The 16667-nt window shown below is 37.7% G+C and overlaps 1 protein-coding gene across 1 annotated transcript; it reads left to right on the forward strand.

Annotated features, from left to right (window-relative positions):
• Positions 1-13315: 13315 nt before the first annotated feature.
• On the forward strand, positions 13316-16383 carry LOC102702683. The gene is made up of 2 exons (XM_040527754.1): positions 13316-14760; positions 15752-16383. Exons 1-2 carry the CDS (start codon positions 14259-14261, stop codon positions 15769-15771), a joined length of 522 nt encoding a protein of 173 aa, XP_040383688.1. The 5' UTR covers positions 13316-14258; the 3' UTR covers positions 15772-16383.
• The last annotated feature ends 284 nt before the right edge of the window (positions 16384-16667 follow it).

A 16667-nucleotide genomic window follows, 5' to 3' on the forward strand; every position in this document is an offset into this window, starting at 1 on the left:
CATTCATAAATGGGCCAAATAATTTTCACGGGAAGATATGGGCCAAATTAAGATGTAGACTGATTTTTTTCACATGGGCCAAATTCACTCATGGGCCAAATATTTACAAAGGAACAGATGGACCAAGTAGATTTCACAGGAAAAGATGGGCCAATTTCACTTGTGGGCCGATTTTTCAGGCGAGTACATGAGCCATGTCATTAGTGGGCCAAATATTTTTTTCATAGGAATAGACGGGCCAAGTTCAGATGTGGGGCGAATATTTTTCAGTAGAACAGATGGGCCAAATTTACTTTGTGGGCCAAATATTTTTCACGGGAATAGATGGGCCAAATTCACTTGTGGGCCAAATATTTTACTGGAATAGATGGGGTAAATTTAGTTGTGGGCTAAATTTTGTCACTAGAATAGCTGAACCAAATTCAACTGTGGGCCAAATATTTTGATGGGAATAGATAGGCCTGGGCTAAATTCACCAGTAGCCTTTGATAGGCCGAATTCATCGATTGGAAAGAGATCCAGCAGTCAGTGCCGATCTGGGGTAAAAAATTCATTGATGGAAGCACGGCCGATGCGGCCGCGTCCGCGTGACGTGTGTCACCAAGTCACCGGTATTAGCTGTGTTATTTGCCGTTTGAAATGATATTTGTTTATCATTGTAATGATAAAATTAATTACTAAAAAGTTCAAAAATTATTTATAAAACACAATTTAACTCGTCCATAAAAATTGAGAAAAATCTGAGAAAATAACGCAATAGAGACCCCGCCGCAGCTTACTACAGTGATCAATAATAGAGGTGAATACTACTTCATATAAACAAATTATTAACTATGAGATGTCATATAAGCACCAAAACCATAAACTAAATCTTATATGCTAATTTTAACTATTGATTAACCATTTTTTCCCTAGTGCATGACTTAAATCAAGCTATAAGCCGCAAGCCTACCAACCCAGAACAGCGCCCGTACCTACAGCCTCCCCTTTTTTTATGCATTTTATAAGTATAAGCAAAACTGCTTATTAATAATTAAAAAATAAATTCTGAATATAACTTTTAGTGATATAAAAGTGAAAACTAAAAAATAAATTATGATAAAAACTTTAAATTTAAATTTTAGAAAGACAGGAAATACACGTAATTCATCAAGTTTGAAAACGCCTTCCCTTCGTCAGAGCCTTGCGAGATTTACATGGAATAACCACACGAGTGCAAGATGAAGAGATCAAGGAAGGAGAGGGTCACCGGAAGAAACGGCCCGGAGATGGCGGAGCTAGGGAATTTAGGATATGAAGTAGTATAGATAATAGAATAGAGTACAATAGAATATATGAATAAAGCATCTTAAAATATATAAAATTAACTAAAATTTTGATTCAAAGAAACATAATATGGCTTTCCCGTAATAAAATAGAAGCTTAAATGCCTAGAAAAATTTAAAGAATATTACCATACTATATTTCTTCTTATCAAGTCTATGCCTTCTAAATTCTAATGGTTATAAAAGTATTCATTATATCTTATGCATCCATTTTAAAAAATATCCCGCTCAATAAAGATGATCATGTTACATCATTTGCGAGAATACCAATCGATAAAAATTATCATTTTTTAGGTATCAAGAGCTGATTAGCATTTTTTTTGTTGTCCCTGGCTCCGCCGGTGCGGAGCACGGCCCCGGCGAGCTGTTCCCTCCGGGGAGACGACCGCCGCCGCCGTCGGCGGTTGCCATGGTGGAACGGCAGGAAGGAAGACGGCGGTCATCACCGGTGGTGAGCAGCAGAAGCAGGTTTAAATCTTCGAGGGGCCCAAATACGTTGATCGGGATGAAGTGGGCTGAATTAATTTGCGGGTAGAATTAAGTGGGACGAATTCTCATTTGGGCCGTATGTTTAGGTAGAAACTAAATGGGCCACATTCAGACCTTGGCCAAATAATTTTCACGAGAAGATATGCGCCAAATTAAGATGTGGGCTGATTATTTCACATGGGCCGAATTCACTTATGGGTCGAATATTTTCACGGTAATAGACGAGCCAAATTAAGCTATGGGCCGAATATTTTCATAGGAACAGATGGGCCGAGTATATTTCACGGGAAAAGATGGGCCAATTTCACTTGTGGGCCTCTTTTCACGGGAGTACATGAGCCAATGTCATTAGTGGGCCAAATATTTTTCATACGAATAGACGGGCCAAATTCAGATGTGGGCCGCCCAAATTTACTTGTGGGCCAAATATTTTTCACGGGAATAGATGGACCAAATTTACTTGTGGGCCAAATATTTTTACTGGAATAGATGGGACAAATTTAGTTGTGGGCTAAATTTTTCACTAGAATAGCTAAACCAAATTCAATTGTGGGCCAAATATTTTGATGGGAATAGATGGGCCTGGGCTAAATTCACCAGTGGCGTTTGATAGGCCAAATTCAAAAATTGAGAAAAGTTCAAAAATTATTACTAAAAAGTTCAAAAATTATTTTATAAAACACAATTTAACCCATCCGTAAAAATTGAGAAAAAACTGAGAAAATAACACAATCGATATTACAGGAGACCCCGCCGCAGCTAACTACAGTGATCGCTACATTCTCCAGTAAACAATAGAGGTGAATACTACCTCATATAAACAACTTAGTAACTATAAGATATTATATAAGCACCAAAACTATAAACTAAATCTTATATGCTAATTTTAACTATTGATTAACCATTTTTTTTCTAGTGCATGACTTAAATCAAGCTATAAGCCAGAAGCCTACCAACATAGAAAGCGCCCACACCTACAGCCTCGTTTTTTTTTTCTTTTTGCATTTTATAATAATAAGCAAAACTGATTATTAATAATTAAAAAATAAAATCTGAATATAACTTTTAGTGATATAAAATTAAAGATTAAAAAATAAATTCTGATAAAAACTTTAAATTTAAATTTTAGAAAGACATGGGTGCTAATGTATACTATTTTCATGAAATGCTTAATGAGAGGTACTAGCACACCTTCTCAAACACGGCCAAGTGTCCACTCCATAGCTTCCGTGGCCTATTTATTTCGTTTATATTTATAAGTTAAAACGTAAATTTTTAATTAGAGTTGATTTTGAGATTTTCATCGAAGTTTATTTACAGTATTGATTTTATATTGCTATGAGTACATATAAAAATTTTATTCACAAATTATTTCCCGTCAGCTGTTTGGGAAAAAGCCAAACCATCACTTTTTTTTTCTACCACAGGCATCACAAAGACAAGGCACCCCACACACAGAGATACACCTCACGTACTAATCCACTCATCCATTAAACCCAAACCCAATTAACTTCGGCAAAACAAACTCCTAATATATACTACTTAATACATATATAATCATCCATGGCTATCCTAATCACACCATTAACGAGGGGCTCCGGTTGGCTCGCGGGTTGCCGTCGCGTGCCACGCCCCAGCGACGGTGACAACAACGCCACCACTGCTACTACTTCTCTCTCTTTTTAGATAAAATTGCCAGGGTTAACAAGAATAGTTTAAATTTTTATAACATATTTGAATTACAATCTATGAAAGTTATGAATGTAACATATTTTGTTAATATAGAATTTTTTGAGTGTTTAGACATTTTCTTTTTTTTAAAAAAGGAGATCATCAGAGACAAGAAAGAAAGAAGAAAGAAAATATTAGTATTATTGGAGACCCGTACGTGTGGTTGCATCATTGGTCGCTAGTTTGAATTGTTACTGTAAATTAGAAAATTATAAAAAAAATTATTAAAATTGTTATTCTAGTGGCAGCCTTTTAAGTGGGACGAATTCACGTTTGGGCTAAACGTTTAGGTAGGAATTTAATGGGCCACATTCATATATGGGCCAAATAATTTTCACGGGAAGATATGGGCCAAATTAAGATGTAGACTGAATTTTTTCACATGGGCCAAATTCACTCATGGGTCGAATATTTTTACTATAATAAACGAGCCAAATTAAGTTGTGGACCGAATATTTTCATAGGAACAGATGGGCTAAGTATATTTCACGGGAAAAGATGGACCAATTTCACTTGTGGGCCGATTTTTCACGGAATACATGAGCCAATGTTGTTAGTGGGCCAAATATTTTTCATACGAATAGACGGGCCAAATTCAGATGTTGGCTGAATATTTTCCACTGGAACAGATGGGCCAAATTTACTTGTGGGCCAAATATTTTTTACGGGAATAGATGGGCCAAACTCACTTGTGGCCAAATATTTTTACTGGAATAGATGGAGCAAATTTAGTTGTGGGCTGAATTTTTCACTAGAATAGCTGAACCAAATTCAATTGTGGGCCAAATATTTTCATGAGAATAGATGGGCCTGGGCTAAATTCACCAGTGGCCTTTGATAGGCCAAATTCATCTATTGGAAAGAGATCAGCCTAATCCGGGCCAGCAGTCAGTGCCGATCTGGGCTAAATTCATTGATGGAGGCACGGGCGATGCGGCCGCGCGACGCGTGTCACCGAGTCACCGGCATTAGCTGTGTTATTTGCTGTTGAAATGATGTTTTTTATTATTGTAATAACTATTTATGATGTAAATGACAAAATTATTTACTAAAAAGTTAAAAAATTATTTCATAAAACACAATTTAACCCATCCATAAAAATTGAGAAAAAAGCTAAGAAAATATCGTAATCGTATTACAGGAGAGGCCGCAGCTAACTACATTCTCCAGCAACCAATAGAGATGAACACTACTTCATATAAACAAATTATTAATTATGAGATGTCATATAAGCACCAAAACTATAAACTAAATCTTATATGCTAATTTTAACTATTGATTAACCATTTTTTCCAACTTAAATCAAGCTATAAGCCACAAGCCTACCAATACAGAACAGCGCCCGTACCTACAGCCTCGCTTTTTTTTTTGCATTTTATAAGTATAAGCAAAACTGTTTATTAATAATTAAAAAATAAAACCTGGATATAATTTTTAGTGATATAAAAGTAAAGACTAAAAAATAAATTATGATAAAAAACTTTAAATTTAAATTTTAGAAAGACAGGGGCGCTAATGTATATTATTTTCATGAAATGTTTAATGAGAGGTACTAGCACGCGTTCTCAAACACGGCCAAGTGTTCACTCAATATAGCTTCCGTGGTGTATTTTTTTCGTTTCTGTTTATATTTATAAGTTAAAATATATATTTTCAATTAGAGTTGGTTTTGGGATTCTTCACCAAAGTTTATTTTGCAGCATTGACTTTTATATTGTTAAGAATACATATACAAAAGTTTTATTTATAAATTATTTTTCGTAAGCTGTTCGTAAAAAAACAAACCATCACCTCTTTTTCTTCTATCACACAAGCATCACAAAGACAAGGCACCCCACACACACATACACACCTCACGTACTAATCCACTCATCCATTAAACCCAAACCCAATTTACTACGGCAAACAAACTCCCAATATATACTTAATACATATAATCATCCATCGCTATCCTAATGACACCATTAACGAGGGGCTCCGGTTGGCTCGCGGGTCGCCGTCGCGTGCCACGCCCCCAGCGACGGTGACAACACCACCACCACTGCGACTACTTCCTCTCTTTTTAGATAAAATTGCCAGGGTTAACAAGAACAGTTTAAATTTTTATAAAATATTTAAATTATAATTTACGAAAGTTAAGAATGTAACATATTTTGTTAATATAGATTTTTTTTGAGTGTTTAGACACTTTGTTCAAAAAAAAAAAAGATCATCGGAGACAAGAAAGAAAGAAGGAAGAAAATATTAGTATTATTGGAGACCCGTACGTGTGGTTGCATCATTGGTCGCATTATTTTTCTTGACCTTAATTAACTACCTGTGTTGCTTGGCCAAAAATTAATCTCTTTTGGGTGATTGATCAGGTCAGAAGAAATATCTGCATTCCGAATTGATAACCATGCATAGGAGATTGGTACAATTACTTGCCTCCGGGGCACTCCAAGAATCGTTTCTTTTTAGGCAATGGAAATATGGAATATATATTTCTTTTTTGTAGCCTCTCCATCGATTGTTCGATTTTCTTTCTTGACCTTGAGGCCTTAGCTGTGATGCTTGGAGAGAATGACATCTTTGGTTGGAAAAAAAATGTTATGTCCTGCGAAGAGATTGATAATTATGGACGTCAGTGTAACCAATTAATTTAATTGCCTCCTCCAGAGGAGCCCATGGTGTGTGTTTTTCATACTTACGTGATAACCGCAGTACTTCGAGAATCATCACTTAAAGTAAGACCATAACAGTGTAGATTCTTTACGCCATTTATGTTATAATACTAAGTTGTGATCATCAAAAAGAATATTTATAAGCGAAAAATAACTTATGAATAAAATTTATATACGATTTCTTAGTGAGCAATATTGAAAAATAAATTACTATAAAAATTCTAAATTAACTTCAAACTTAAAGTTGAAAATTCAAATTTGACTTATAAATATAAACAGAAACTAAAAAAGGATGCTGTAAGTACAGCTCTGCAGTTACTCATACTTGTTTATCCATGGCAAAACCACTGCAGAGCACGGATTCGTTTTAGTTTCCAGTTGAAATGAAGGTCGAAGTATGCAATCATACATGCAATTGCTGCTTACAGCAGCACTTTCTTTCACTCAATTTAAGTACTTGTCATTAGTTTATGTCAAATTGGCAGGGATCATCAAGTTGATCCTTCTGAGAGACATGTAATATTCCATCTGCACCAAGCTGATACCTTTTGCTTTCCTTCATGATCATCTGAATATTCCTGACAATAGATGGTTCTGTCAGCTACCAAAACCATGGGCTTCTCTGCTCCTTGTGCAAAAATATCAGCTCCTAATCAACTCCTCACACTGGTGACAGCGGCAACTAATTACTGTAAAAAGTTGATCAGTAACAAGCTACTTCAGATGGAGTATCATACAGTAATCAAACTACCAAGAGCCCAAGACTTGCCTGAGTTTGTTTGTCTCATCTCAGCCTTCAGATAGACATTCAGAGATAGATAGACACACAGAAAAAGGCACATCAATTCATTCCATCATTTAACTCTCACCAAGCTGGTAGTAGTTAAGAAGGTAATTACTACAAGTAACTGAAGTGGATAGTGATTGACCCTCATCTCCAATTATTATGACCTAATAGCCAGTTTACCCTGCATGACACGTCAAAAACTGCTGCTCCGTATTAGCGGATAGGAATCGCTGAGTGGTCATCGCACAACACAGCAAATAAATAATAACAACAACAGTACTAATCATCTTGTTTGTTTTTTATTTGTGTATGGCTGATGAAAAGGTTTAATCATTCATGGACAAAACTAATCGAGCTGGAGGGCATCAATCAGACACAAGACAAAAAGAAAGGCAGAGCAACTTGTGCTGTACAGAATTCTCTTCTCACTCTCATTGTCTCAAAGGGTTGCTGTTGACAAGCATGAGGAGCCAAGCTCTAAAAAAAGAGATTTGCTCCCGTACAACAAAAGGTACCTCGAGGTAGGTACCGATACTTTGAGGTACCAAATCGTTTTTCATCATTAGATCTAGCTGAGTAGGATAAGTAGAATGTGCACTGTTAGATTCAACGATCAGAAATAATTTAGTACATCGAGATACTTTTTGTTGGACCGAAACAAATCTCTTAGAAAAATTATGAGAGAATAATTAAGCTAGTGGCTCTGCTATGTCCAGGGGTTTGTGCTGGGAATCTGAGTGCCTTTTTTTTTCCTGTGAAAGAGAAAATCTTTGAAAGGAGCAGTTTGATGGGGAAAAAAAAAAGCAAAAATCAATGGAGATAGGTCAGGAGACCACCCAGGACCATGCGTTGTGTCCAGGGAAAATATGCGGCGGTCTGTGATGCTCATCGAGAATATGAGATTGGCCCTAAGTTGATAGGATAAGGGCGTCTCTTTGAGTGGATTGTTGTGATGTGGTTACTAAAAAAATGTTTTAAACCCTATTCTAAGGCTGAATAGACATGTAGGCCGTGTTAAGATTATTTGATTTTATGATAGTTATTTAATAGTATAAACAATAAATTAACTTATGTATAAAATTAAAAATCTACTCTATAAATATAGGATAATAAATTTCTATATAGGCACTTTTTGAAAAAAAATACACCATTTAATAGTACTTTTAGACACAAGCATTTTCAGATTAAATGACATGCACTACATCAAAGACATAGTTGCATCTTCAAATTAAAATCGAAGTACTCCTCTAATATGTTAATATTGTAAAGTTGTAACTATAATTTATGAATTTAATTCATGATGAGGAATTATTGGCTGAAGTTTTGTTTTTTTTAAAAAATCACTTATGAATCATATACCCAGTTATATATATTCATTCTCAGAAACTGCTTTTTTTTTAAAAAAAAACGGGTGGTGCATGTACATGGTAAGACGAATAATTCATAAAAACATAATGTCTTTGTGAGTTTTCCTTTCTTGATGAACGAAAAAGCGTTTTCTATGGATAAAAATAAAGATCCAGTTTCTATTCTAGATTCCAACAACCACTGTGCACATGCACACAAGGTATGGGAAGGCTAGTGGAACGATTTTCTTTTTGGAGAAAATGACCCAAAACTATGTCGATCGTTCATGCCATGTGTGGATGGTCATGGTCGGGAACTTGGAATCTTTAATTATTGACCTGTGGATGATCTTCCATACTTCCATTCCATATTGAATTGTGTAACCATTTCTAAATGAAAATTGTTTGCCTTCTCCACAAAAATATGAAATTGTATGTGAGAGAACTTGCATGTCTTTGCTAACGTACTTCTATCCATTTTTATCAGGGGCGGATCTAGTATTTAAAGGTTGGGGCTGGTTACCCTCTTCTTACTCCAGCCCCTCCTCTTCTTCTTCCTCTCCTCTTCTCCCCCCGCCATCTCCCCTATTTTCTGGGATCCAGCGTGTAGGGGAGCTGGAGCTCCCGCAGCCCGTATGCTGGATCTACCTCTGATTCTTGTTATATTTGTTGCGTCTCTCGTCTCCTTAGTGCTAGGAGTGGGTATTCGAACCCACCTACTATCGATTCGATCTCTGTTGTCAATCTTTGGGCAAAATTCATCTATCTAATTAAAGCTTAAGGCTGAATTGCATCAAAATAATTAAGATCGACCAATTCGATTTTCATTGTTTCGATCTTCGGTCATGACCAAATCAATACGAGAAAATCAAACAAACCGTAGATAAATCAGGGGAAAAAATTTTATCCATGTGTATGGTGGCGTGACCTAGGCTCATTAGACCAAGGTTGACTATCTTCAAGGCGATGCTAGATTCGGTTAGTTCAGTTAACTGAGATTGATGGCCAAAATAACCGGATCAAATTCGGTTAGTTAAGTCATGACTGAAATGACCCTATCAAATTCAGTTAACCGATGACTGAATTTTTTTTTTGGGTCTTGGGTAGTTCGGTTTTAGTCTTGGTCTTTCAAATTTCGGTTAATTTTGCTCACCTCTATCTGGTACTGTGGCTGTGTACAACCCTTTTTAGGTGTAAAGGCTGGGTTTTAATCCATATTCTAAAAAATAATTCTCTATGCTAACTAAGAAGTGATCAATAAGTTATATCCAGTCTTCTCGCCGATGATCAAGTGAAGTCTATCTCACTTGTAACAACCAAAACAGGCCAATTGTCTCTCTTCACACACCCATATCTCAACATATAGGATTTTGACAGATATATGAGCAATATAGCACAAGACACTTGGCATGAATAGAGCACCTTAATTGCTTAATGGATCTGGCTAAGACCGACAAATTTTTACTTGCCACCGTACCCAGCTGCCACCATAGAATTAGTGGATGCATGCCACACGGCATCTGTGTCTTTGTGATTGATGGCTTGAGTACCTATTAACCTCAAATTTAAAATGAACATGACAAATTGGCATGCATCTAGGGTTCATTACCTTTTATTTTTTAACCATCTGGCCTCCGGTTGAATCTGAATTGGTCTCTTTGGAGTAGTCTTGGTCATATCCATATCTACCATATATATGAGGCCGCGCTCGCCCCCGGCCGTTAGTTAATTTATCTCTCTCGTTTTTCGCGCGCACGCTTTTCAAACGGTGTATTTTTTTACAAAAAAATATATGAAAGTTATTTTGAAAATTATATTAATCTATTTTATCTTTTTTAAATAATTAATAATTAATTAATCATATACTAATCTATCACTACGTTTCCACGATGGGTAAGCTAACTTACCAACCCCGTCATCTTACGCGGCCTGAGTCCCATGACAAATAACACCAAATTCACCACGTGTAAAGCATTTGTTTTTCACCTAGTTAAAAGAAAAATGATCCGCTGTAATGAAATGTTTTTTCTCTAAAAGAATATACGTTAATCCACCAAGCTCCTGCTAGTTGACACATATGGATTGAGATCACCTGACGTAAGGTCACCAGGATTTGGTAGCTAACACATGAACAAGTAGTGATAAACTCTACGTGCCATTGACCACGTCACCTCTAGAAGTAAGAGGAACCTCTTTCTACACATACATGCATGGGGCATGAGAAATATCCATATCCAACTCCCATTTCATGCGTGTAACACACCATGTTGCAATTAGAGAGTATACAATTTTATTCTTGACGTGTAGGTCAAGTATTTTTTTCTTCTGACTTTCTTCTCCAAAACTGTTTAAATTTTAGCTTGTGGTGGATAATGTGTGATATATATGTAGTTTGATCATTGGGCCAACCAATTAAATAATTCCTTCGTGCAATTGGAGACGACGAGTGTGACGTGGAGGCCTAATTCTGCATAGCTCCAGTGATTGGGCATGTGAGGTGGTTGATATATGATAATGACACCTCTTGACTATGGTGCATGATACAGTTGGCGACAAGCGGAGCATGACACGTGTGCACACCAAGTGGATACATGCCCTCATGTTGATGTTGATGCTTTTTTTTTAATCTCCTCTGTTGTGAAATTTCATGTATGGTTGAACACCCTGCAGTATTTGTAGTCAACACACCTCTTACAGTTGCATTTAAACAATTAAATTAATAAAAATAAAAAGTAGATTGTTTAGATTAACTGATCTAGCTATATACATAAAAGCAATTTTATATATGCAAACTTAATTAGCACCCTTCATGCCCTCTCCATATCCAGAGTACTCATGAGTCACAAGGATCAAAATCTGTAAAACTCAACACAAAACCTGGTGCTGACTGCAATTAACCAGACAACTTCATTAATTTGAAGGATTTTCTTCAGTTTAGATTAAAGAGAAAGCAACATCAATCCTATCAGTATTAAATACATCCTCTCCTACGTATGCATGAAGGTATGCATCAACACATATATACTCGTGCATGCTCACTTCCCTACGCAATTTAATTTGTCTGACCTGTTCTTACCAACTCCCAAACCTAGCTTGACCGCCAAATTAAGAAGCACTAACCAAGTTTAACTCCTCCGTAGGGCACTTGCAAAGCTATCTTAGCCGACTCTCTCAATTGCCATGTAAGCAAATTTGGTGATATGGAGAAAAATTGATGAAAGGAGGGAGGGATTAGAGTCGACTCTTACTATTTATTAAAGGAAACTTTCTTGCATGAGAATATATAAAAAGAAAATTAGCTTAATAAAAATATTTTACTGTATTAATGAAGAAACCACACCTAACTCTATCTTTGTACGTATCATTATAAAATAAACTCTTGTTAATGACGTGGCTTAAGATAAAGCCCACAACAGGCTCTAGACCTTAGTGCCATCCCTAAAATAATTACTGCAACCTGCGTATTCACAAAACGTGATCCATGCTTCAAATCCAAATTAATCCAAATTGAAGCCAGTCAATTTTCACCATGCCGTTGTAACTTTTCGTAACTATTCCTAGTACACACACAAGTTCACCCGAACTTTCCCCGACGGCGACCTGAAACCCATCCAGATTCATTGGACCGGATGGGGCTCACGTGGACGCCAAACGAGACCACACCCACAATAATAACAAATAAATAAAGAAAATTCAAATTATATATCTCCCTTCCAAAAAGTGATTCTATATCTCCATTCCAAAATACAAGAGGCCCTTTGGTTTCTAGAAAAAAAAGGAAATCGTAGGATTTGAATTCTCTATGAAAATTTCCTATTTGAGCTTCATGGAGGATTGCAGGTAAGTTAACATGAGGGTCAAAGTTACGTGAACTTTCTCTTAAGTTTTATCTCTCTTAATGCGTTTTCCTATGATCCGTGGATGTATTTTTCCTCAAATGAAATGTCATACATTTGTATTCCTATTAAAATCATACATTCTTTCTATTATTGTGCTTTCTCAATCTTATGTAGTACGCTTCACGGGGGTATGAACATTATTAAATTGTTTAGTAAATAATATGATTAACACAAAATATTTTTTTTCTCGCTCCAACAGCCGTATTTTGAAATTTAAAAGTAATACTCTCTCTATCCAAAAAATATTTATATAAACTACAAATACCAAAATACCCTTCACCTTTTCAAGCACAAATACATCTGTCTCCTATTTTTTTAAATTCCAATACAGTTATGTCGTACTTTATCAAACTGTAATACAATAAATGTTTAAAATAATTTTTATGAGACAAATAATACGACAACAAAAGAAATCTTTTTAGAACAGATGCAATAATATTCCAGAGGCAGTAATTTTGAAAAAGAAAAAAGCAGCATGAGAGCATCTCCGAGAGATGCCTAATATAAGTTCTAAAAATAAATATTGGCATTAGAGCCTAAAAATGTGCTCCAACAGCTTCCCAAATAAATTCCCAAATTTTTAGTAGCCCTAAACACCAACCTATTTTGATCCAAATTTTGGCTTTCTAGTGGGGTTGTCAATCCAACATTTTTAGCTGATCTGCTCCAACCTATTTTGAGCATTTGCCAATCACTTTTGTCCAGTTATACATTAAATTATTTACTGTCCAAAAGTGCCCAACATCAGAACCCTTATCTCATGTCATGTAACTCAAGTTAGAATTCTATTATTGAACATTTGCCAATTTATGTTCTCAAATTATCCTTGAATATAATATACATTTTTAAATTCATAATGAGTTGTCAGAATTGTTACGTTTAACTCATGCATATGCTGGAATGACTCTTGCAAAGGGTCACGATCATGAGTTGACGTATTTAAAGTTTTTGAGACTATATTTTTAGGCACCTCTTGGAGATGGTGATGTTTTTTGACCCTAAAATTTATTGGCTAGCCCCAATCCAAGATTTTTAGAACTAAATTTTAACATTTTATTGAAGTGATAATAAATTAGTCGGTCACCCAGCGACAAGTGTTCACGGAAGCGAGCTGCAGGCACAGCCGCGCAATCTTGGCCGTTCGATGCGACGGCGAGAGGATTATATATCAGGCGCTGTCTCGTCCTGGACGGACCACGAGTCGAGTCAGTTCTTGGATTTGGGAGCGCAGAGGAGAGGAGTTGAGATTAGAAGAGCCAATTCGGTTGGCCACCGATCGATCCGAGCATGAGGGAGTGAGCAAGCGATTCATCGATCCGGGGGAAGAAGAGGGGGAGGGAGGGATTCGAATTTAGGGATTCTGTTTCAAATTGTGCGTGTGGAGGAGTTGGAGATTGCAGAATTCGCCATGAATGGCTTGATGTTATCTTGATGTATCTTTGTTTATTATACGGGATTTGGTGGTGAATTTCGCCGTTCGAACCGAATTTAGGCGATTTTTGTGGGCGAAGTTTTGTATTTTTGTTGGGTTTTCCTGTTTGGCATCTGACGGTTCGGTTCGGCGTCTCGATTGGTTGGTTTCGCGTCGAAATTTGAGAAATTTCGGGCGAATTTTGTGAGGAAGGGGGGTTGGTTTTGGGTGGGGTTGTCGTCAGTTGAGTGAAGTGAGAGGAGGAAAGTTTCCTAATTGGAGCCGAATTTTGTGGCCGTAGGACTGCTGCCTTTAAAAAGGCGGCGCCTTTATCTGCTCTGCTGTTTTGACTGTGGCGATTTAAAAGGATCTAGGTTTTGATCTGTTTCGTGAAAAGATTTGATTTTGAAGTTTTTTTTTTGCTGAGGTCGTTTTGTTTGCCTCTGGTTTTGTTTATGTTTTTTTGGCTCGGCAGATCGAAGAAAATATCGAATTTTGCTCGAATTTGCCGTGATTTTTTGATCTGATCCGAAAGAATCCGGAGATTATTTTTTGATCCAAGAAAAGGAGGAGGAGGAGGAGGGGATTCTTGTTTGCGGCGGCGGCCATGGCCATGGCGCTGAACCGATTCACCCAATGGCTGTGGCCGGCGACCGCGGCGCGGGTCGCGACGGCGACGCACGAGCTCCCGGCCGCCGGCCTGATCAGCGCCTCCTTCCCGGACTTCCCCTCCGGGTTCCTGGAGCCGGACGCCGTCTCGTTCGCCGCCCCACGCCACCGCCGCCGCGGCAGCGCCTCGCGGCCGAGGAGCGGCGGCCGCCGCCGCCGCCGGAGCAGCCGTGAGGAGCCCCGGGTGGACAGGGAGTTCGACATGGTCATCGTGCCGTCCGACGGCGGCGGGTGCCTGTCCGGGTCGGAGTCGGACGACTCCGACTGGGCCATCGGGTGGCAGGAGAAGCTGTCACCGGAGCTGCAGGCCGACGGCGACCCCGAGAGCTGCTTCGCCGTCCTCGTGCGGTGCTACCGCCACGGCCAGGCCGAGCACTCGGCCGGCAGGCCCGAGGGCCAGTTCCTCGGCGCCGGCTCCCTCGCCAACGGCGGCCTCTCCGGTGAGCATCTTCTACTCTCCGGTGACCACGTCGTGTTCAGTTCATTTATGAAACAATTTAATCATTAATACTGTAGCTTGTGATGCCAAATTGCCAATAAGCTACTCACTAATACGTAGCTCGGTTTATCTGATCTAGAATTAGGAAGGGATAATATGTGGTGAATGATACTTGAAATTGCTTTAGTAGTAATTGAAACGTCGGTTTCAGAAAATTATGTCAGTTTCAGAAGCTGACATATTTCACAAATCTGACCCATCCAGCCATCTACTGCTGTCCTGGCAATTAATTTATTAGCCTGTTAAGCTGATGCATATACAAGCTACAGTAGGACGAGAAATTAATGTATCAAATGTATGCATGGGTTTCTTTTCCCTTTTGGGTATAAAATTATGATAATCAACTTGGAAATATCTGGTATATTTGTCCTCTGCTGTGGCAGGCAACTGCTTACATTCGGTTGTTTTTTTATGATTAGTGCGTTAGTTGGTTTACTTTATGCTACTATGGATTTGAAACTTTTGTTTACTAGCTTATAAAATTTCTCAGACTATTGTACCCATTAATCAGTAGTAGTAACCTAGTAGGATATTCTATAGCAAAATGATTTGGTTACATTGAACTTGAATGCATCATATTTTATTTTTCGAGGCATTGATGTGCAAACCGTAGACTTCTTAATTTACTGATTTTGTTTTGTAATAAATTTACTTGGCTTCGTCTGCCATACTGTTTCCTGATGGAGTTCTGTTAGTTAACTGTAATTTACTCCGAGAGTTGGGTGAACTATCTTGTCCTAATTCTTAAATAGTTATACCTGAATATTAAGTTCAATGTTTATACTTTAAAGTGCAAGAGAAGAGGTATCAATGAATTAGAGCATTTGATTGTCTGGAGGTTTTGTTTTGCATGGTGTTTGAGTGCAATTTTTTTCCCATCACCACAGTTTTTGATTGTATTCTAATACTCTTCTCTCTTGTCTGTTTTTCAGAGGGGAGGAATTTTGTATAACAAATGGCTTTTATCTTCAGAAGAATTGATCAGAAGTCAGATCTCTCCTAGCTATGCTGTACATATTTAGTATTGCCTCGTTTCGTTCTACTATGTTTTTGAAGACGCATAATATATCGATGACGGAAGACATGGAAACCCCAAAAAAGATGTATAAAACGAAAACAACAACAAAAAAAGAGAGATAGAGAGTAGCAGTGGGATTTTGAAGCAGCACTGAATGGGTATGTCCTTCCTGAGGTTTTCAAGGCTATTGTACCTTTGCAAAGCTAAGGGCAAAATGCTGATCAACACGAGTTGCGCGTCATAGAGAGAACCATTCCTTCTTCATAATGTTCTAACCTATGATAACATGTAGAGATGAATTGCTATTCCATTGTTAATTTTGTCCCACTTGCTTTTCGGATTGGATGATGATCTTGGATCCTGGCACTACTATTTGGCCATTGCAGTCTCTGTGTATATTCTCTGTGTAAACTGCAAATGCGCAATTCTTCAGCGTGTGTACGTGTGTGTGTATTGCTGTACATTGGAGCAGAACCGATCCCTGTAAATTTTTGCTGTATATAAGCTTTTCTTTTTGGGATGTCCAAGTGGAACTGGTTTTAGCTGAACATTTCAGAATCCAGATGCTCTGGTACTGCATATTAGTTCTGTCAGTTTTGGTGGCTATTGTACTGGAACTGATGAATAAATGGCAACGATTTATAGTTTTATATCTCTGCATGCTTGATCACTGGAGCTACAGATTAGTTATGTGGCATTAAAGCCTATTTAGCACAGTTTAGTAGCAAAACTTACTGGTGAGGTGCCTTTGTTTCTTCAGGATGGATGGAAGAGATCAATTGGCTTGTTTGTATGGATTTTGTATGATTTCTAAATGAATTTGAATCCGT

Source organism: Oryza brachyantha, chromosome 9, assembly GCF_000231095.2.
Source record: "Oryza brachyantha chromosome 9, ObraRS2, whole genome shotgun sequence".
Taxonomy (NCBI): Eukaryota; Viridiplantae; Streptophyta; class Magnoliopsida; order Poales; family Poaceae; genus Oryza; species Oryza brachyantha.

Bases quoted from the DNA above. Each gene is read 5' to 3' on its own strand.
- LOC102702683 (XM_040527754.1), top strand. From the start codon at position 14,259: ATGGCCATGGCGCTGAACCGATTCACCCAATGGCTGTGGCCGGCGACC. The intron at 14,761-15,751 runs GTGAGCATCTTC...TCTGTTTTTCAG, and splicing joins CGCCAACGGCGGCCTCTCCG to AGGGGAGGAATTTTGTATAA.